We start from the raw sequence: 23,466 nt of genomic DNA, 5'->3' as shown, positions 1-23,466 counted from the left end.
GACAGTCTCAATCTCTTGCCTTTATCTCTCGGAGCTCTTTAACCTCTTTCGATCTCTCCACTGGACTTTTCTGCCTACTTCAAATCTGCAACTCTTACCCCAGGGTCGGACTGGGACAAGAAATAGGCCCGGTCAACCAATAGAAAGAGGCCACCCCTCGCCTCAGGATCCTTGACCTCTGATGACATCACCAGAGGTGAGGTCATTCGACCGCACCCCAAAGTGATATCCCGGCCAGCGATGAACACGACCTTTCACTCCTCGACAAAACAGGAAGTGGCATCAGATAGCATTGTTCCTAAACATAATACGAACATTTTGGTTATGATTTCACTAATGTGATATACATTTCATACAAGAATGGATCACCATATGCATCATTCATTTCTGTGCGTATAGATCTATTACCAAATTACTGTGAATGAAAGCAGATGTCCAAGGACAAATGATAATGTTATTGTATAACACTCAAGCTCTTTTTTATAGAACAAATATGCACACACTATCACCCAACCTGTGTTGGTACTTTTTTTATTGACCTAAGAAAAATGAAAAGGCTTTTTGAAGAAAAAAAAATTAAAATTAAAATATTTTATTTTTTTACGGCCCAGGTGTGGCCAGAAACAGGCCCGACTCCCCAGAGACGATTTCGGCCTGGCCACGGGCAGAGGGGCCAATCCAACCCTGTTTTAGCCCAATTGAAGAAACCCTCTGCTGATGGAAACATCCCAGCTAACTATTTGTCCAGTTTCTCTCCTTCCCCATTATTCAACATTCCTTGTGTGGGTGGTCTTCAACCGGATCACCATGTACCTTGAGGCTAAGGGACTTGGAGAAACACTTCACTCTGTCTTCTGCAAGTAAATAATTCACAGAGACTGCACTCAAGCATGTCTCCACCTTTCTCTCTAATGCTCACTACTCCAAACTCGCTTCTATGCTCATCCTTTTGGATCTTTCTGATACTTTTGACATTGTCAACCACTTCTCCTCACTCTCCAGGACCCTGAGTTTCGTAAATCTTGCCTGGATTGCCTCCTACCTGGAAGGTCGATCCTGTAAAATGTCTTGAACACGCACACCGCTGACCACAGCGCCCTTTCTGTAAGTGTTCCCCAAGGATCAGTTCTTGTAGCTCTGCTCTTAATCATTATCTCTGCTCAGGAAAAGCTCTCATCCTTTGGCTTTCACCATCACCTTTTTGCTGATGACACCCACATATCTTTCTCCTTTCCCTCCTTCACCCAGCCATCTCTGAACAGATTATAAACTGCAATTCATTATTGGATGGCTCTCAACTGCCTCATGCATTACTCTTCAAAAACAGAAGTAATCCTTCTCCTGGCTTCCAATGTCATCCATCCCCTTCCCTATCTCCTTCCCAACCTGACTTTCTTGATCCCTTACCCAACGCTTGCAATCTTGGAGTGCTTTTTGACAGCGACCTACAACTGCAGCAATTCATCAATACCACTGCTGCTCGTATTAACCTCCAAAACATTCAGAAAATGTGTCCTTTTCTTACAAACCACTCAACAAAAACTCTAATCTCCACTCTCGTGTTCAGCCATTTCCTGATCAGCAAACTGGACTACGTCTCAAGCCCACTCCTTGGCCTTCCTCTCTACTCCTTCCCTCCAGGCAAAATCCCTCAACTTTGCTACCCGCACTCTACAACCTACCCAAATCCTCCCTCCACTTCTACCTACCGACAGTATGGTGGTTGGTTCTCCATGCACAACCACTTTTCAATATCCTTCTCCTAGTCTACAAAGCTAACAATGGTCTTGCTCCTCAGTGCCTTTCTAATTGTGTCTCAGTTTACTCACCATCCCGTTCCCTCTAATCTTCCTCTACACTAAACCCCACCATCCCAGTGCCTCGTCCCGCATCCACTTTCACCCTATTCACCCCGCTCCACTGGAACCCACTGTCCAGAACAATCAAAGCCAGTCCAACTGTCGATCCCTTCAAAATGTCAGCTTAAACTTCATGTACTTGTTAAAAAGGGAGTTCCCCCTGCCCTCTCTCCCATCCTTCCTACTTAACCCCATCACTGCCTCCAGTGACACTTAATAATGTAATTTTGTACAATTAAATCATGTTCCTCTTGAATTCTATGCGGCATTTGGCCCACTGTTGGCTCCCCACCTTTTGGGGGTCTGGGAGGAGGCCCTGAAGAACTCTGTCCTGCCTCATACACTACGTGAGGCCACCATAACAATACTCCTAAAACCTGGCAAGCCGCCAAACGAATGTGGATCTTACAGACCCGTCGTTAATAAATGTTGATACAATAATGTTTGCCAAAATCATGGCAAACAGAATTCTTCCTTATAAGTCACACTTAGTACACAATGACCAGGCAGGATTTATTCCGGGGAGATCCATGGCGCTGAACATCTGCCAACTGTTTAACATTAAGGCCCATCTCAAACCAGGCCCTCTGGCAGTAGCGGTGTTATTGTACACTCAGAAGGCCTTTGACATGGTCTCCTGGGAGTATATGTGTACTATTCTTACAAAATGTGGTCCAGGGGACAGTATCATACGATTCATTAACCTTTGTGGCTAAAGTACTGGTGAACTCGCAATTGCCCAACCCAATACAATTAGGTAGGGGCACACGACAGGGCTGCCCCTTATCCTCATTTCCATTTGTGCTAGTGATCGAGCCCATGGCAAACATGGTCCGCGAACGTCACAGGTGTAGGGGAATCGGACTACTTGGCCACACAGACATTTTATTAAAACATCTTTGTTTTTTTTTCATTTCTTTTATGATCAGCATTAGCTTTTGTTACAACAGAGTATTTTGTTATACGGATAATAGTGATGCATTAGTTTACAATAAAAAGGAGTCAAAGGCACAACTAGTTTACATAAACCAAAAAAACAATATGTATAGAGGAGGACTGCTTGCACTTAACTTATAAAACTTCCTTCCTTCCCTATCCCTCCCTCTCCCTCTCCCCCAAATCCCAACTACGTTGCCTATGCTTCCTATACTGTAAAGCAGTGTCTGTGATTCATGGAGTGCCGGTGAACTAGTTCATGTAGGTGTTAGCACAGACGAACTTGCTGGTGTAGAGTCTGGGGTCACGGGGGTAAATAAGGTTTGCACCAGTACATTCCGTGACATAATATCATCATTGGTATCAGATTGCTCTGTGTGTGCAGCTCGGTGCCATACTACTGAGTCGGCCAGGGCCCATTTATGTAGGTTGCGCCACCAGTCTTCTATTCTGGGGCCCGATGAATATTTCCAGGACATGGCCATTCTGCGTTTAGCCAGGATATATGCCAGGTCCTTCATCTAGTGTATATAACATGCATTTTTCGGTCGTTTGAAATTAGGCAAAAGACCAGTTGCTGGAGATATGACGTGGCCACGTGGTCTCGCTAGATGCAGATGATGTGTTTCTTTTTTATCAGGAACCCCAGTGTAAATCTTGATTTAATAATACGTGATATCACAGAATTGAGGACCTTCTCTTGCTTTATGATAAACTACTCCAAAACAGAAATGTTACCTCTTACGAATCAGACAACTAAACCTGCTGGGGTATAACCTCTGAAGTGGGCGCCATATGGGTTCCGCTACTTGGGAGTCCAGGTGGCTAAGGATACGGTTTCCTTCCTTGCTAGTAACTATAAAGTGTACAAGACATTTGTGGGGGAGAAGGTTCACCAATGGTAGGCTGCTCTGCTATCATTGATAGGTAAACTAGCACTGGTGAAATGATTCTCCTGCACAAACTGCAATATTTGTTTGCCAATGTACCTATATGGCAAGTTAAAGAGTTCTTTACCAAACTTCTTGGTACACTGGCCGAGTTCCTGTGGCACTCAGGAGCAATCTGCAAGAAAGTGGTAGGAATGGCATGCCCCTACGAGAAGGGGTGGGGGGGGTTTGCTGCATCCAATTTCGAAGTGTACTGTATTGCGGCCCAAGCACAATTCTCAGCATACTGGTATGGGACAGAAAGTGCACCTTCACGCCAGATTGGAACAGAAGGCGGCCGGCAAGGCTGAGAGTAAAACTCTCCTGTTGGATAGGATATACTACAATGATTGTCCCTTTGACCCGGTGCAAACTATGCTCCGGCCATGGAGAGGCATCTTCCAACGAGCAGGGACACCCCACCTTTACTATAAATGGCTGCCAATATGGAAATTCCCTGAGTTGGGCCCAACGTGGGATAACACACTCAGGGGTAGATGGGAAGCAAAAGGGGCATTGGGAGACTACATTCATTTCTATGCAGATGTGGAAATAGAGTGGTGCAAGCACGGAGACTGATGTTTTGCAATTTTACAGAATGCGTGCATCAACATCTGATTGGTGGGGTACATACCCGGCGGAGCCGGCCAATATATGTAACTTGTATGGTTGCCATAAAATTCTGGCAATACTGTATCAGATGGTTATCTATAAAACGGGTGGGTTGGCACCTATGAATAGAAATCAACGGACTTGGAAATAGAAATCACAGATGCGCAATGGCATAAAAGTTGTTCTCTGACAAAATCCGTATCCCCTAACTCCAGGTTTAAACTCACTCAGTACAAATTACTCAATAGATTATATTATACACCTGACAAGATCAGCAGGATATACCCAGAAGAAGGCAGATGTCCCTGATGTAAAAGTGAGGGTGCAGGACATCTGTAAATGCTTTGGAGCTGCACCGTACTGCAACAATTTTGGAAACAGGCGACCAACACATTGGCCACGATAATACAGAGCCCCCAAAGAGGTACTATTCGGGCTATGGGGAATCATTCGGGAAAAGCATATTGAAGCATTTCTAAATACTGGGTTCATGATTGCTGAAAGTTGTGTATTATTGCATTGGAAGAAAACTAATCCTCCAACGCAGCAAGACTGGCTTACAGACTTGATTTGGGCAGATGATTGTGAAGAACAATATATGTCTACTTTGCCGACTACGTTTAGGCCCAGAGACATATGGTGCGAGCTTCGTACTCATCTAAATACATTAGAGAGCTGAGCTGGTATATTGCTGCTGTGGACTGCAACTCTTATCGGGAACAATTACTGCTGTGGAATGCGAGGAATAATCTGTACCACATACTAAGCGGAAGGTTGACTACTGTGTTCTGTCATAGCCCAACGGACGACTGTGCCCTGTCATAGCCCAACACAAGAATCATTGTTCTGTGTCTTTTTTTTCTTCTGCATATCATTGTGTGTGTATATATATATATATATATATATATATATATATATATATATATATATATATATATATGCACACACACACTAATACAAAGAAAGAGGTGAATTCAATGCAACAGCCTTTTCCTGTGATCCCTAGAACCCCTGCACCAGAAATATATACCTTTCAGGCAGACGGTAAGAAACATATGTAGTTGCACACAAGAGCATTCTTTATTCTCCTTGCTATGTATTAATCTGCATAGTTAACCCAACAAGGGAGGTGAAACAGGAGTCAAATTCTGCTCTGGCCTAGATTTGGCAGATTCTGCTCGGGCCCGAGCCCAGCTGCCAACAAAATCTTAAACCAGCATCTAGGTAGATAGGCAACATGAACCCTCGGAGGGCCCACCTATACTTGGTAAGCAATAGCCTGCTTTTTTAAACAAAATCTTGATAACTTGCCCCATGGTTCATGAAAGCTTCATACATGCAATTATGTTGAGCTGCTTCCATCCTTATAGTGCACATCAGCAGCAATCTATCGCTACCACTGAACAACTGCTGTTGACTATAGAGGACTGTCAGGCACTGAAATGGACATTTCACAAAAAAGCATGACCGGAATTCCATAGCAGTGTGAAGCATTGAGCATTCTCCCCCCAATTCATTGGCCTAACAGATGGCCCCGAATGTAATCAGAGTGGGCTGCTTATGTTCCAGTAGAATGGCATAGTTACTCTGGTGACAATTACTTTTCAGTGACAAATGATCTCTTCAGTCCAATGGATTGGATGGACGAGTCTCCTCGGTTGCTGTAGAGGGGTGGCAAGCCAGAAAACAGAACACAAATCCCACCTTAAGAGACACAGGGAATTTGGATTGAAATGACCCAATGGCATAATGTTTTGCTAGGCAACGAGGAAACACCGATTTTTCAAGGTCCTACCATTCCTACTCTGTCAAGACCTCGTAATAGGCTTATGCAGTAGAAAAGACTGTCTGGGGATGGGCGTAGAAATTGTCAAAAAACACTTTTTCCTCCAGGGTCACATTTGGTGGAGGGAATTTTAAACAGTCCTTTACATTCTGTAGCATGTCTGAAAACTGTTAGTTGCATCCGTTTGCCTCTCACCACTTGAGGTTTCTCTGGGAATTCAATACACAAGTGACATTCCTCCTAGCATGCATGATAGCCGGCAGCCTCTTGGTACCTCAAGACTTCTGTCAGCGTCCAACAGATCAGTTAATTGGAGTCTACGTGGGGGGGGGGTCTCATAGCCTGGGGTAGACGCCTGTTGTCTCAGAATCTCATGTACCATTAGTACCAACATCAGATTCCATATCAAAAAGCCATAATGTCCTGCTCAGACTGCCGAGTCAACATGATTTGGGCTGGAATGCTTCTTTCTGAAATAGCAAAAATCCCCTGCCTCCTTTACAGGCAAAGGTCAATGCAAAGCTGCAAGTATAGCAAGGTCTGGAATCCCCAAGTACCCTGATGATGTTATCTGGTGCTTGCTTACAAATACAAAAGAACACCGACAACCCCTGTGCACTCGCAGGACAGAAAGTGAGTGTCCAATATAGAATGGGAGAAGAGTGGTCGCCCGGCCCTGTGAAATCCACTCGACCACTAGCATTGCTTAGTACTTTCTAGGAAGGTTGAGTGCCATTGTCATGGTACTTGAACACTGGGATGTTTGCTGCTTTGTCCGCGAATGAAATTGACAGGGAGGAAATAGCTTCTCCTAGAGCTAATAATTATTCTGCTACGCTGTCTGGTGATGAATTGCATGCCCTTTTGCTATTTTGAAAGCAATGTGTACTGTAAACAACTGGCAGGTTCAGAAAACAAGTTGGTGCAAAGTGGGAGGCCAGCAGGAGGTGGACCTTGAAGAGCAAGAGTTGGAGACGTAGCAGTTCTGCCCACAAGTTTGCCCCTGGAATGGCTTCCATTATGAGAGAAAAAATGTTGGTGTGAGCTGAGGGGAAGAGAGCTACTAGGATTGTGAGAGCTGTATTTGGCTGGAAGACTTTGCAGCAGCACAACTCTGATAAACCTGCATACAAAGCACACAACAGGTTCTGGCAGCAGCAGGTCCCTGCAGTCTCTGATACTCAGCACCAAGAGGGCCGTGGAGCAGTATTCGCTTGCAGTCCCGCGCTCCATCACAAATGGCTTAATTACTAAGTCCTAATCAAATTAGGTGATCCCACCTCAATGACAGGTTTGATACCATGCAAACCTAAGCAAGAAATGGCACAAAGCCACTTGCATCCAATAGGCGGTAAGGGCAGCCGCCACCCACTACACGTCCTGTCATATACCCCATCCAATAACCAGGCCCACCCAAGGCAGGGGGGTGGGTCAGGAAGCCAGACTGGGACGACGAAGAGTAGGACTCGGGGCAATGAGGATTAATGGGAAGTAATTAGGCCATTACCCCCTTGTCCTTCTTCCTCATCCCAGTCCTATACGAATGAGGACATAGCAAGCAGGGCCTGGTCAACTTTACAAAAACCTCTGACATATGAGGTAACATACTGCACACCAATTAAAATGTTTTAAGCAAACCACACATCACAGTAAATGGTGCACTTTAAGTACTGCCCTACCAAATGCAGAGCTCTCCCCCGGCACTGCCAGACGGAAGTATCGCACAAACGTGGAGGCAGAAACCCATGAGGTTTCCGGGGTAATGTCACCAATGGAGATGCCCTGGAAGGAAGCACAGGAAGTGGCCACTCCCTGGTTGGAACTACCCAGAATCCCCTCGGCAGGGGGCAGCTCCCAGATAGTTTGGAACACAACAAAATAGTCAGCTAAGCCCAGCAGCTGATCGTAGCAACCAGTGATTTATGGTTTGCATCAGTCACTAGAAGAGTCACCTTTCCCGAAGGAGGCTGTCCTGTCCAGATAAATCTGGACCGCCGACCTCCATCTAGGAAGCAAATTGTTGGATCTTCTTCCAGAGACCTGTGGAGAAGCCAACGGGATTCCCCCCCAGGAGCTTGGTCTGGGACTCTTATGTGGCCAGGGAAAGGCAGGCGCTCCCTGATCCCGACCCTGGGGGTCGTACACTGAAGGAGAAGGAATCAGACCAGGAAGACTGGGAGGAACCCCTTTTTAACTTTCCCCCGTAACCCTGCCCATCTGATTGCTTTTTGGCAATCTAGTTGTAGAAAACCAAATTGAAGAGCCATGTAGAGGTGAAGGACAGGCAGGCGGGCCTAACAGCTTTTTCGCAGGGTCAGGCAACTAACTCTAAGGGGCTGCACCTGAAGCCAATTGCCCCACCTGAGAGGCATAAAAGGCTGCAGCAGTAGAAAGAAGCTGGAAGGTTGGCAGCAGTAACATAAGAAGAAGCAGAGCACGAGGCTGTCACTTCAATAGCAAGTGTGATCACAGAAGGGAAGCCGGGAAAAGAGAAGAGCAGATTTCACCTGCAGGTCTCGAGTTGGTCCTGTGCTCACAAACCCTGTTTGGCAGTGGCTGCAAAGGAAGAGACTTGGAGAAACTAGCAGTCTTTCCAGGTGTGCCTAATTGCTGCAAATGCAGAGCTGAAGTTGTGCATCCACACAAGGCTGTGTGCAAAAGCAAGCCGAGAGAAGCGGAAGAAAAGAAGACACTCCATTGTCGAGGCTGGATCTGAGACACCTGTGCTGCAGAGGCGTGTAGGTCCTAAGAGTGCCTGGGAAGGACTTTTGAAGTTAGGGTTAATTCTCTGTGGACCTGTAGTACATAAAACTAATACTTCTTTTACAGGAGTTTGATTTGTGTTAGGCCCTACTTTTGTGGCTGTATATATGTAATCTATTATTAGTGGTGTGTGATACTTCTACCTGTTAGTAGTCATTTTTCATAGTGATATCTGGCCATTAATAAGTAACTGTATTTGTATACATACTAAGTGTAATTAGTGATTCCCATTGTTTGTACTCATTGTGGGCCCTTTACAAGCTCACAACCTCTTGAGACTTAGCCTAGACCTCTCATCACTGCTACCGTAAAATGATTTGGTTACAGCTCCGAGAGTTGCCCTCGTCATAATATAGGTTGTCCATCTATGCATCTGTCCTCCAGGCCAGAGTTTAGAAAATCAGTCCTAACACCCCCTAGGCAGAGGCTCCATTTAGAGTCCCCCCCCCAACCTCTGGCGCGGTCGTAAGAATACAAGGGGAGGGTTAAAGCAGAGAGAAACCCTTTGGTAGATTGGGAAGGACCAGCCACCACTGCAGATCCCAGATAATGGTCTTTTTCCATGCAATTGGATGAGCCAAATCCTGGTTAGGGGCTGGATCCCATGAATTCAGAACGTGCACCACCAGCGGCTGAAGATGAGCCTGGTCCAGGGGAGGATGAAAATGTCTGCTGCCATATTGCCTTGATTCTGGAGCAAAGACCGGGTTGCTTCTGATGACCTGACCGTAGAAGTCACAATTGGTCCTGGAGCTTGAGTGCTCTGTGTAAAGGCAGACATACACAGCTCAGGCGAGTATTGAACTCTGCCCCTATAAACTCCAAGTGAGAGCAGGTAATCAGGTGACTTGTTCAAGTTCAGTCATCACCCAAACGTCACTAGGGTCAGGCAGACGAAAGTCAAATTCCTCACACCTACTTCCCTGGATGGAGCATTGATTAACCAGTCATCGAGGTAAGGTCTGACTCCTTGACCATGAAGGGTCCCCACCAGAGGAGCAAGGAGTTTGGAGCACAAGTCAATCTGAAGGGAAGAACACACAACTATAAGTGTCCCTCATAGGAGGAGGCAAACTGCAGGAAATGCAAATCCATTCTCCCGATGGGAATCTGCAGGTAAGCATATTTCAAGTCCACTGCTCATAGAGAATCCCATGGGAGAGTAGCAGGGTGATGGACTGGAGGATCTCCATTCTGAACTTCCTCTTGGTAAGTGATTTACCCCCTGTAGGTTGATAATGGGTTAAAAGTGTCAGGGAGACTTCCTGACAAAAAACATAATGGAGTAAATCCCCTGTCCCTTTTCCAGCAGAGGTAGTGACTGGATCGAATTTTTTTTTCCAGAAGCGATAAAATGCCTTGCCCTGCTGGGGACCCGACTTCCTCGATGATGCCTGCGCCTTTGGAGTGAGTCTGAGACCGGAATCTGGAGGGCAACAGAACTCGAGGGACAGCCCTTTGCGGACCACTATGCGCACACAGGCGTCTGAAACATTGTGTTACAAGACCTGAGAAAACGCAGCACCTCATTTTAGATAGGAGGTCGCCACCGATCCCACCCGGCCAGGCGTGTCAAAAATAAGTACTGGGACGAGGAAGATGGACCTACTGTTAGCTACAATACGTAAAACAGACAGATGTTGTTTAAGCGCTCTCTGTTTCTCACCGGATTCTCTTTGCCTCTTTTCAACGCGCTTCCGAAACTCACCTTCAATGTCTTGCACACAGAAACTTTGCTTGTTTAATTTCCCTCAGCATTAGCTGAATGTGTTAATTGATGGTAAGTAATGTAATCGCTAGCTAGCTCTCGAGATGGTGTAGTACTATCGACTATTTCCTATTAGAGGAACGGACCTAGGAACGTAGCTTACAGTTTACGATCAGTTCAATGTAGGTCCTGCAGTATGGAACGTAACGTGTAAGGCACGTGACCAGTACACGTTGCTACATCCCTTCCTCTAGTTGGAATTTGTTGCTAATTTACTACAGCAGGTTATGCCCACTTTCCGACACGTGAGTCGAAGTAAAACTCCACCATGGTGAGTTCCAATATGTTCAGTTGTTTGGGCATGTGATAGAGGGTTTTTTGAGCATTTTTCTCGTTGTTCTTGGAGGATTCAGAAACAAGGATGTGGACGTGTTAAATCTATATTCGCCGAAGAAGCGTGTGGCAAGACACACATAGGATTGAGGGACTCTCAAAGATAAATTTGTGTAAAGAAGAATATATTTCACCAGTCTATTGATAAAACAGATTAAAGGTTTAAATCAAGTTAATATTTCATGACCTTGGTGTTTATATTGAGCTGCGCTTTCGTTTGCTGAGCCCTTAAGTTTCTGTGGCTATGCGTGAGCAGGCTACCCAGTATTGTCCCCCGCCCCCCTTTGGTTTCTGAGACGTTTCGTTTTTTCGTTACCATGTGAACTAGAATTTCAAGCAGCAAACGTGTCTGGATGGTATTCCCCCACCTGGTCACCGAAACGTAAGAAGTCTGCTTTTATATGCCTAGATAACTAACTGGTAATTCACATTCTGCATGTCCTGCTCTTCCTTGTCCCAATACTTTCGAGGCTCTGCCTCCACTCACAGGATCCCTTTTCCAATAGTAATTACTCCACCCTTCCTACGAGGTATATAATACCTCGTTCATCCATTACCTCCACGTCCCCTTTCATCGACCCGGTGCTTGTGAGGTACCATTACCGCTCCACAGGAACCATTTCTCTATTTCTATTCTTTTTCTTTTTTATTTTATTTATTTGTATAGCGCACAAAACCCAGAGGTATCTAGCCGCTTTAAAGATTAGTTACAGTGCTTCTGGTTTCAGAAAAGAAAGCACAGGAAGTAATTACATCAAACATACAGAGGTAATTGCATCACAAGCAAAGTGCAAAGAAAGTTAAAGGTGAGCATAATTATGGAGCCTCACCCCATGTTGCAGGGCGACTACTACACAGAGATGCAAATAGATGGGCACAATCAAGCATAGGGCAAAGGGGACAGCATCTTGCCTTGGAGCGTCCAGGGAGCAGAAGGGGGCTTTCATTGTGGGCCTTGGATACTCTGGGCTGGCCCCGCCTCCTGGTTGCTCTGATTGGCATTTCTAGACCAATGCAACCAATGGGAGGGGGAGTTGGGCCAAGCCAGGCAATTCCTTCCTTTGAGATAGGCCAGGACCAGTGAGGCACCACAATAATGCTAAGAAAAGCAAAATGGAAAACCCAGGTAGTGGGTTCAAATCAGGAGATTGGAAACAAATGCACACATTCAAGCGGCATACGATGGAAAGAGTGATTTTGCAATCAAGATGTCCAATTCGCACAGCGTGTTTGATGCGCGCCCTAAATTTACAGGCTTACCCTACAAAGCGCAATGATCCCAAAATGCTGGCAGGCAGGGTGAGGAGATGCCGGAGCGAGGAAGCAGGGTGCTGTTAGCAGCAGAATGCAGGCAGGCTTTTGTTTACGCCTCCTCTTTTAGGAGCATGTCAAGTCTTGCTAACCGCCTGACAGATGGTTAAAAAAAATGTCCTGCTTCTGTGGCAGTATGCTGTATGAATCCCTTATTGGAGGGGCAATGTTCCTGTGACTGCTCTGGGAGCTCCCCTGCTGAGAAAGGTAGATTCTAGCTCTGGATAGAATCACAGCGTACCTGCTGAGCGAGGGCAGGCAGGTTTAAACTGGCTGATGGTTGGCAATTATTTCTCTTTTGGCAACTTTGCCTCAATAGTTTCTATGGACCCCAATCTTTTTGCTTTGTTTTTTAACCTGGCCTGAGTTTTTCTCAATGCCTTCTTGAGGACCCACCCGTACCGTGCCTTCGACCCCTGGACCACCTGGTGTCAGATTCTGAAGAAGCCTCCCTTCCTCCTCACCTGGGTCGTCTGTAGCGCTGTCTTGAGGATCCTTCTTCTTCCTCCGGCGGATTTTAGCTGTGTCCTTTCCTTTCCTTTCTTGTCCTTCTACTTTTGACGGAGGTGAGGTCTCTCTCCTCGGGATGCCATGCTGTCTGCTGGAAGAACCCCAACAGCATGGTCAAGCCCTAGCAACAGGGAAAAGCCTCCTGGCTGAAAATCCCTGCGAGTCCAGTAATCGATTGAATGGAATGTCCGGACGGCTGGTAGCAGAACGGTGAGGTATGACACTGGAGTGATGCGATAGATACCTTCTGGAAGTTCCGAAGCAAACAGAACTGAAGGCTGCGTTTCCCCCTGTGGTATTGTGGAGGAAACGTAAGGAATTCCACAATACAAGACAATGAGGCACAAAGACAGAAAGAGAGATTCCGGGTAGAAAGAATAGGGGATGAAAATATCCTCCCGAGGTTCGGGAAAGAGTGTTGTGCAAAAGAGCACACAGAGAGGAAGGAACGAATGAGGACAGACGTGCAGATAAGAACACTGCAAAGAGAGAGAAAGGAAGGTCGCGGCAGCAAGGAGCTCCGCGAGGAGTGCAGAGTGTTGGCGGACAGACAAGAAAGTAACCAGCATTCGGCACAGAAGATCCAAGGTGCAACACACCGAGATGCCGGATCAGAGACTAGTTAAGCCGGCAGGCGGCCATGTTGGAAATAGACTAGACCGCTCTATTTGAAACGGCAAGAGCGTGATGGAACAAGCTAATGGTGCCTCCATCGGTCCCATACTTTCCAGGAGGGCATGACAGTATACCCCCTCTTTCTCGGCGGGGCCCCTGGCCTTCCTGGGTGCAGCCTATGAAACTTCTGGCAAGGGAGCGTCAATGTTCTTTCTTGGCTCTCAAGTGCGTTCTGCCTCAGAAAACCCCTTCCAATGCACCAACTATTGCAATACTCCTTTCCATTACCGGGAGTCAACCAGATAGGACACTTCATATTTTTCTACATAGATCTGAGACTGCCGGCCTCAGTATCTTTCTGTGAAAGGGATCGTGTTTGTATGCCTTCAACAGAGAAGAATGAAACACAGGGTGTATCCTTTTCATACTTGATGGAAGCCAGAGACGGAATGCCACAGGATTGATCCTGGCTTGTATAGGGTAAGGACCAATGTATCTGGGAGAGAACTACCGATTCCTTATCCATCTGTGTAGAAACCTTGTGGACAACCAAACTAGCGCTCCTTCAGACCAAGAAGGGTTAGGCAGTCTTCCCCTCATCTGTCCTCTTCTTGTATCCTTTCCTGCTTTCCTCAAGAGTCTTCATAGCCTGTTTGTGGGTCTCCTTAATGGTTTCCACCAAGTGTTCTATGAATGGTAGTTTGGATGGTGTCGGCATGTTAAGTGGAAAGTGACAAGGATGGTATCCATGAGTGCATAGAAAGGGTCTCATTCCTATGGCTGTATGGAAGAAAGGGACTCATTCCAATAGCTGTATGGGAGGAGTTATTATACGTAAATTCAGCCATATGAAGAAACCTACTCCACTCATCCTATTTATGACAAAAACATTGTAGATATTGCTCTACTGTAGCATTCAGCCTCTCCGTTTGCCCATTGCTCTGGGGGTGGTACCCAGAAGAGAGAGCTTGCTGAATACCCATCTGCTGGCATAGTGAGGCCCAGAAGGAGGAGGGTGCCACGATCAGACACTATGGTATTAGGAAGACCATGCAAACGGATGATGTCTCTCAGAAACACTGAGGCAGTCTGAGGAGCAGATGGCAGACGGGACGAAGGAGAGAAGTGAGCAAGTTTGGAAAGAGTATCCACTATCGCCATGGTGGCAGTGTATCCGTCTGACTTTGGGAGGTCCACAATAACATCAGTGGAGATGTGTGTCCATGATCTAGATGGGATGGCCTCTTGCTGTAATAAACCTACCGGTCTGGGAGACGTGTGTTTTCCTAAAGCGCACGTGGGGTAAGTAGAGACATAGACCGCAGTGTCCTTCCGTAAGGTTGGCCACCAGAAGTACAGCGAAAGAAGTTCTGTGGTCGCCTTCTGACCCTTATGTCCTGCGGTGGGCAGATCATGACGCCAGGCAATTGCCTGGTCTTGTAGGTTCTTGGTGGATAGACACAGAGCATGCTCCTTAAAGTAGAGGCCTTCCTTCTCGATCACAGGGTATCGCTGGGCGTTGGGTAGGGCTTCTTGTTGTACCCCACTGGGCGTTGGGTAGGGCTTCTTTTTGAACCCCCGTGCAGACATCCTGTAGGAAAACCTTGACCACTGCAATGATCTCCTTGCCTGCCAGAAAGAGTTCACCTTTGTGAAGGAAATCCGAAGTTTCCCAGATACTGCGGGATAGGGCATCCGCTGGGGCGTTGTCCTTCCCAGGAATATATGTAATGATGAAATCGAATTGGGAAAAATAATACACCCAGCGAGCGTGTCGAGCGTTCCGACACTCCATCTGCTGGAGTATGCATGCATTTCTGTGATCGGTTCTAACTACAAAGCAATGTACCACTCCTTGCAGAAGATGACGCCACTCTTCACAGGCTTGGCGTATGGCAAGCAGTTCTTTTTCAATTATTAAATAGTTCCGTTCACTTGCGGTGAGGGTTCGTGAATAAGCCACTGGGTGTTCCATCCCATCCTCTCCTTCTTGTAGAAGTGCTGCCCCAACTGCTCCTCCTGACACATCCTGCTTCAACCACAAAAGGTAGACCTTGGCCTGACTGCCTTAAGATGGGTGCGGTTGTGAATGCTTGTTTGAGAAGTCTGAACGCTTGATCGACCTCCTGTCCCCAAGTAAAGGGCACTCCCTTCTTCAGACGTGAGGTAAGAGGTAATATCTTGTCTGAGAAATCTGCAATGAACCGCTGATAAACGTTTGCCAGTCCTAAGAAACGTTGAATGTCCTTTACGGCCTTAGGGGTAGGCCACTGTATTATAGCTTGGATCTTGCCCGGATCATTCTGAATGCCCTTTGCGGAAAGGATGAACCCCAAATATGAGACTGAGGACACTTCAAATAAACACTTTTCGGGCATGGCGAAGAGATGGTTATGTTACAGACGGGACAGGACTTCCTGCACGTGTTTGCGATGTTCTGTAGAAGATGAAGAGTAAACCAATAAGTCGTCCAGATAAACCACAACATTAACAAATAAATCTGTGAACAATGAACCATGAACCTCTGGAACACTGCGGGGGCATTGACCAGCCCAAATGTCATCAGTGTAGTCATAATGACCTAGGGGAGTTCTGAATGCTGTCTTCCGTTGGTCACCTGGTCTTATCCCCAACAAATGGTAGGCTCCATTAAGGTCCAACTTGGTGAAGATTGAGGCCCCCTGTATGGCTTCCACAATCTCCTTGGTTAGGGGCATTGGATATCGGTCCTTGATGGTAAACTGGTTTAAACTACGGTGGTCAATGCACGGCCGGAGTTAATGTGTTCCTTTCTTAGGGATAAAAAAGAGTGATGCTCCTGCTGGGGATTTGGATTCTCTCATGAGACCATGCTCTAATTGCAAAGGCGACGCCTGGCCCGCTAAACTAGTTAAAGACTGCATAGAAACACTAGCCCCATTTCTTAAAACCTTCATCAATGCATCCTTCAACACAAACTCGGTCCTGACCAGCCTAAAGGAAGCCTGGGTGCGCCCTCTTCTCAAAAAACCCACTCTAGATCCTGAAAAAGCCAATAACTATAGACCCATCACAACCGTTCCCTTCCTGCTTAAGATCCTTGACAAAGTTGCGTACACACAAATACAGCAATACCTAGAAGAAAATCGCATATTAGGAAAAAGGCAATCTGGTTTCCGCCCGGGACATGGGACCGAATCGGCCCTACTAGATCTCAAAATCCAACTAAATGACATCATGGACAAAGGCAAACCTGCACTCCTGCTCTTGCTAGACCTATCTGCCGACTTTGACCTGGTCAATCACAGTATTCTAGGCACGCAACTCAAAAATGAAGCCCACTTCTCGCCAGAAGCCATCTCCTGGGTCAAATCATTCCTCGAGGGTCGACTCATGAAGGTCTTTTCTGACTCGGCGAGCGCTACCCCTACCACTATCCACTGTGGCGTCCCACAAGGGTCCTGCACTGCCCCCACCTTATACATCTTCACCCTCCCACTGTTCAATGACCTGGACCGTCGTCACATAGCTTACACCAACTATGCTAACGACACGCAAGTCCTGCTCCCTCTCACAGGGATCTACGAACAAGACGCAGCGGCATTAACCAAGATCTATACAGCCTGGATGGCAGCCAACGGCCTCTGCCTAAACGGGGACAAAACAGAGATCCTACTAGTTGGCACCAAAGAGAAACTAAACAAACTCCCACCACGGTACAAATCCTTTAACATAGACAACTCCACCATCGCAGTCTCCACTGCAGTTAAAACGTTAGGAGTATACCTTGACTCCACTCTCTCCATGACACGACAAGTCAATGCCATAGCCTCCTCGGCTGCACTTACCACTAAAGTAATCAACGCAGTTAAACCCTTCCTATCCACAAAAAACTGCCTGACCGTAGCCAGAGCCACAGTAGGCACCAAATTGGATTACTGCAACGCTCTCTTCCTGGGCACGTCTGCACAAAACCTAAAAAAAAATGCAAGTCACACAAAACCATGCCCTAAGAGCAGCCCTAAGCATCCCTAAAAGGGAGCACATCTCTCAAGCCAGGAAAGAAGCCCACTGGTTACCCATAAAAGAAAGGATACTATACAAATCCATGGCCATCACCCACAGATGCCTTTCCGCCAAGGCTCCCCCCTATCCTTCTGAAAGAATCACTTATCCATCAGACCCACTAGGTCACACTTGACGAACCAGATCTATGTACTCGCATTCAAAAGAAGCAAAGCCGGTGGGTCTAGCTTTCAACACTTGGCACCCAAAAACTGGAACGCACTCCCTACCGTGTTAAGGAACGAAAACTCATACCACGCCTTCCGTAAAGTACTCAAAACCACGCTGTTTAATTAACCCCACCCAATCCTACCGTACCCTCACAACTGTACTTAAATAAGCACAACTGTAAGTAAATATGCAAAATGCTCTGCACTGTATCTGTATATACTCCATGTACACCTGTAACAAGTAAGATTGCTTTCAGCGCCACGATGCCCCTGGGCAGATGTGCGCTATAAAAATCCAAATAAATAAATAAATGCTTCAGGTTGCTTTCCAAGTACTCCTTAAGCGCCTTGCGTTCAGGGATGGACAGTGGATACAATCTTACAAAGGGGATGGAGGCCCCTGGTGTCATTTCAATGGCACAGTCCTCGTTACGGTGAGGAGGGAGGAGGTGATGTTCCTTGTCTTCAAACACTTGTGGTAATACACTGGTACTGAACAGGCCTTGGAAGAGGAAGGTCCTTTGTCGGGATTCTTGAGTGGGATGAAACTATGAGGACTTAGACAGTTTTCTTCGCAGTGGTCAGAGACAAATTACACAGTATTTTCAGACCAGTCTATAATAGGGTTGTGGCAACGCAGCCAAGGCCTCCCCAGAATTACCGAAAAGTGGGCTGCCTTGATCGAATACCACTTCTTCTTGATGTTGAAAGATCGAAACCCGAATGGGGTGGGTCTCCATGAAGATGGGTCCAGAGGACACCGGGGACCGGTCCACACCTTCCACTGGTATGGATCTGGCCTTGGTACGGATAGGAAGGTTATTCTTTTCTGCCCAATCTATATCGACAAAGCTACCAGCAGCTCTGCAGTCCAGCATGGCTAATGCTTCCCATTCTTGGGCGGCCGCCGACAACTGTACTTTCAGCACCATGAGCTGATTGACCTCCTGCATACCAAGAGATTTGGTGGTGTTACAGGTACTAAGAGCGACAACCCCTGACCTATCCCTGCTTATGGTCTGGGTACAGTGTTTCCCTGCCACCGAGGAGGAACTTCTGGGCAATTCCGTAAGAGATGTTTTTGAGAGCCACAATACATACATAGGCCCTGTTTGTCTCCTCTTGCGCTCCTCGGCAGTCAAGGGCCCGCTGGCCGCTCCAATCTGCATAGGTTCATCGCCAGATGAGGTAGTGGACTGTTCCCCTTGTAAGGGTGGATTAACCAAGGGCAGTGGAGCCTGTCGGTTCTTCCTTCTCTCTCCCAAACGAAATTCCATCTGCAACAAGAGCGTAACCAACTCCTGAAATGACTGGGGTCGAGCCGTTCAAGCCAGTTCATCTTTGATATCCTCATGCAGTCCGCGGCGGAATTGAGTTTGCTGGGCCAAGTCCAGCCATCCTGAGTTTGCTGCTAAGTGCTGAAAGGCTGATGCATAAGTCTGTACATCTTGAGAGCCCTGTCGAAGATCCAACATCGCTTCGTAGGTATAAAATTGGACCTCGGGTCTCTCAAACCGGGATCTGAACTGTTGGGTAAACCATGTATAGTCATTAACCACCAGATCAGCCTTAGTTATTAGTGGGATAGCCCATACTAGGGCGTTGCCTTCCAAATTGGATGCAAGAAACCCTACCCGGACTCTGTCCAATTCATAGGCTCAAGGACGAAATGTGAAGTACATGAGACAGGCGTCCAGGAACTCTTTTAAGGTCTTCGGATTGCCATCGTATTTGCCGAAATGCAAAGGTAGGTAAGGTAAATCTCTTCTCACCCCAGCTATTTGCTGCCTCAAGGCTACATTCTCAGAGCGAAGGGTCAGAACTTCTGCTGTCAATCCTTCAACGGCTGTCACCAGTTCATGGTACTGTTCCAGGGATGCAATGATGGGCTCTGGGCGTTGCACGCTGTCAGATTCTGAAGAAGCCTCCCTTCCTTCCTCCTCACCTGGGTCCTCCTGTGGATCTGTCTTCAGGATCCTTCTTCTTCCTCCGGTGGATTTTAGGTGTGTCCTTTCCCATCTTGTCCTTCTTTTGATGGAGGTAAGGTCTCTCTCCTCGGGATGCCACGCTGTCGGCTGGAAGAACCCCAACAGTGTGGTCTCCTGGGGAGCAAGCCCCAGCAGCAGGGAAAAAGCCTCCTGGCTGAAAAACTCTGCGAGTCCAGTTATAGATGGAATGTCCGGACGGCTGGTAGCAGAATGGTGAGGTATGACACTGGAGTGATGCGATAGATACCTTCAGGAAGTTCTGTGGCAAGTGGAACTGAAGGCTGCGTTCCCCCTGGTGGTATTGTGGGGTAAACGTAAGGAATTACACAATACAATACAAGGCAATGAGGCACAAAGACAGAAAGGGAGAATAGCAGAATCAAGAGTCCAGAGAGATTCCAGGTAGAAAGAATAGAGGATGAAGATATCCTCCCGAGGTTCGCGCAAAAGAGCACACAGAGAGGAAGGAAGTATAATGAGTGAGGAGAGACGCAGTGACGAGAACACTGCGTAGAGAGAAAAAGAAAGGTTGCGGCAGCAAGGAGTTCTGCGAGGAGTGCAGGACGGGAGCAGTTAAAAACACCTGAGAAGAAACAAGCAGTGTTGGCAGACAGACAAGAAAGAAAGTAGCGTTCGGCATGGAAGATCCAAGGTGAAACGCACCAAGACGCCGAAAGTTAAGCCGGCAGGCGGCCATGTTGGAAATAAACTAGACCGCTCTATTCGAAACAGCAAGAGCGTGATGGGACAAGCTAATGGCGCCTCCCCCGGTCCCATACTTTCCAGGAGTGCATGACATTCGTGGACTGAACAGCTCCCTTGTGGGCTACCTCGTCCGACATACAACTGTAGTGATCGCCAGCTTGTGGTACAAGTCGCCTTTCCTGTGCTTTTCAGCATTACAGCATGAAGGGATTGTGTTTTAGAGAAGCTTCAACAGCAAATGGAAGGACGTCTGCCATCTGTGTGCGGTGGCTGTCGCTGGAAGTCTCCTTCCCCAGTCTTGTGAGGTGTCCTAAAGGGTTGCATCTGAGCCTGACGGAAGAATTCTTGCACCTGCAGCTTCTGGGCACCTTTCACTGGAACCAACAGCGGTCAATCAAACATCCAGCAAACAGCCACGCACCCCCTCCGCCCCAGTCGACACATCGTCATCTGGGAAAATCAGAGTCAGGGTGGGGTAAGTCGATGCAAAGCATTTGTCCCCGCCGTGCTCTTATAGGATAACGTTTAGGGCCAGTCCCTTTTTGTATCCCAATCTTCCATTCCACTGCCTTTTTTTTTTTTTTGTCTTCTTCCCGGAGTAGTATTTTCTGAAAGCTAAGAACACAATTTACTTACCTAGTATCCTTGTTGAATATCTTCTTTTGAACTCGCCAATGCAAGTAAAATTAGAACTTACCCACAGAGACTACATTGTGGGGAGAAGCATTGTTGCTCCTGTGACTTTTAGGCACACGCTCCCATTCTGAATGCATTTTAAGAACCTATGGTGACGGTATGTATGTGTGTTGTGCGATATCACCTGCTAGTTTTCAATTTTGAGTGTGTGTAAAAAGACTAGAATAAATATTTGCTTTTTATACATTCCTGTCTAAATTGAATTGTGTGGACACATTGAGGACCCACTCACTCTCCTGAGAATAGCTTTGCCAACTCTCCATGTTTACCTTGTATGGGTTTTGGCTAACGTCTCAGAGTTCCCTGCCTCAACACTGATCGAATAGACAGTATTCCTGGCATCCCAGCCGAGCGACAAACACCAGTTGAGTTATGAAGTACATGTGCTGCTGCATAGCAACAAATGCTTTTCATGACAATCACCTGTCCCCGCGAAGCAGTAGAAGGGTGTTCAGATGCCCACAAAGGTAACGAGCAGGGAGAGGAACGCACTGATCGTGTCGGCTGATATGGCAACTTGTGTGCAGCATTTTCAGCCACTCTGGCCTCGTATACTTGAGGTTGAGAGAAAGAAAGGTGTTGGCTCGTTCTCTTTTCAGAGTAACAGTGGCAGCCTGAAGAACATCGCTGACACAGTGTAGTGAGATGTGCAAGGGCACGGAAAGAGGTGCCACCTGAAACCGGCACAATTTTCTCCCTATAGATACCCCTGACAGGGTTTGAAAGAGGAGGAGCCATGAAAGGATTTTTGAAGAAAGGGTCTAAGAGATTTTTTTAAAAGCGATCAAGTAAGAAGGTATCGGGTGTAGGGATCAACAGGGTCATGCCATCTCGCCCTCATCTCACCTTATTTTATTTTTTCACATCTCCCGGTTCCTCAGATGAATACCACACATTACTAGAAGATCAGATTGGTAAATACTTGGACATGTATGCTGTAGCTTCAGTTAAGCTCCAAGTTGCCCATTTTCATGGAATTTCTTGAATTCGCTTTCGTACTACAAATGGAACTGAGAGCTCCGCCTCCACAGTTGAAGCATACCTGAAGGGCAGGCCAGGTCTCCCACTACTTCAAGAAGTTAAGAAAGCAATCTTAAAGGAGTGGAATGAACTGGATAAGTCTCCAGGTTCCTGGCAAAGGTATGCTTGTTACAGGGGAAGAAAAGTCTATGACACAAAGTATCCCTGTAGACCCCGTTCTCCCTAGCCTTGTTGGGAGATCAAAAGGGTGTCCCGTCAAAGTTTTGAAAACATAGTTTCGAATACAATAGTTTAGAAAAAAAGCATCGGAAAAATAATTTTGGAATGCATTTTTTTTTAATGTACATGGTTTTTTTTTAGTGGTTAGTATAGTAAAATTAGTGGGTTTTGCAAAATAAAAACAGGGGTTTAGGGGCCGCATTCGAAATTTTTTCTCTCAATCCTCTGGACAAACAACTCTGCTACTGTTCCATATATCAACAAATGCAGGGGGTCTACTTTCTAAATCCTTGGGGACCCTGGCGAAGGAGATGGCAGTGCACATCAAGGGAATAGACCGCTCAATGGCAGACAAACTGAGTCGGGTCTTTCCTTCTGTGGACTGGGAGGAAGTATTTATGGGCATTTGCCGGGAAATGGGGTCTTCAACCATAGATCTGTGTGCATCCCCTGCTCCCCTTAACAAAAAACTCATGGCTCTGCTCCAGATTCCTGTCCCCAGGGCTTAAAAGGTGGATGTGATGTCCTTTGTCTGTCTGGGGGCCTGCTTCCCCCGTTCTTCCCCTGCCAATGATTCCAAAATCCTAATGGACCAGGGACTCAGTAACTGAAGTCATCATGGTAGTCCCATTTTTGCCATGAAGGAGCTGGTTCCCTCTACTTCTAGACCTTGCAGTAACTCCTATATTTCTCCTTCCCAGGAATCCAGTTTAAGGCGTTTGAGAGCCTTGATATTTAAAGGGAAACGCTACAAAGTAGAGGGCTGTCCTTGGAAGTAGCTTGCTCCACACAGAATGATAAAAGCCCAGCCACTCTAAAGGAATATGCAAGGCACTGGTGTAACTTTGAGATATGGTGTTTCTCCTCATCCACAGCACTCATTATGCAATTCTTCTATGATGGGTTTAATTTGGGCTTGGCAGTTGCCATCTTACAAGCTCAGTGGGCTGCCATTCATTCAGAAATCTTGGTGGGTAGTCATCCTCCCCTGGTTGCTTGTAGATACCTTGCTGACAAATTGCCCACCTTCACCTCTTGGATCCGCACTTCATGGTTTCTCTGCTCCCCTCACCTTGTTCTTCCCCTTCATAACTGTAAAATACTCTGTTGCTTCTCGAAGCTAGGTCGGCGCTCAATAAACACCACAATGATGGATCATTCACTGATCAATATGCTAATAAAGAGTTTTCCGTCTGGGCTAGTGCCTGTTTCGAGTTTGCCTCCTTGGGATCTTGCTCTAG

At 46.8% G+C, this 23,466-nt stretch overlaps 2 protein-coding genes across 3 annotated transcripts in view; one reads left to right on the top strand and one right to left on the bottom strand.

Annotated features, from left to right (window-relative positions):
- The window catches only part of CCDC115 (coiled-coil domain containing 115), a 155,027-nt gene extending 144,278 nt beyond the window's left edge, over positions 1-10,749 (bottom strand). Inside the window, exon 1 of one of the 2 annotated variants that reach the window (XM_069647572.1) lies at positions 10,594-10,749. The gene's annotated coding sequence lies outside the window, so the exon portion shown is untranslated. Of the gene's footprint in view, positions 1-10,551 lie in introns of both variants that reach the window. The other variant, XM_069647573.1, reaches the window with a different exon arrangement.
- Positions 10,750-10,794: 45 nt separating this feature from the next.
- IMP4 (IMP U3 small nucleolar ribonucleoprotein 4) overlaps positions 10,795-23,466 on the top strand; it is a 124,352-nt gene continuing 111,680 nt past the window's right edge. The window contains exon 1 of the mRNA XM_069647570.1: positions 10,795-10,924. Coding sequence (XP_069503671.1) covers positions 10,922-10,924 — 3 coding nt within the window. The 5' untranslated portion in view covers positions 10,795-10,921. The remainder of the gene's footprint in view (positions 10,925-23,466) is intronic.

This window comes from Ambystoma mexicanum, chromosome 2q (genome assembly GCF_040938575.1).
Source record: "Ambystoma mexicanum isolate Mex_15411 chromosome 2q, UKY_AmexF1_1, whole genome shotgun sequence".
NCBI lineage: Eukaryota > Metazoa > Chordata > Amphibia > Caudata > Ambystomatidae > Ambystoma > Ambystoma mexicanum.
The sequence above is the reverse complement of the archived record's forward strand: the minus strand, read 5'-3'. Positions and strand labels throughout refer to the sequence as shown.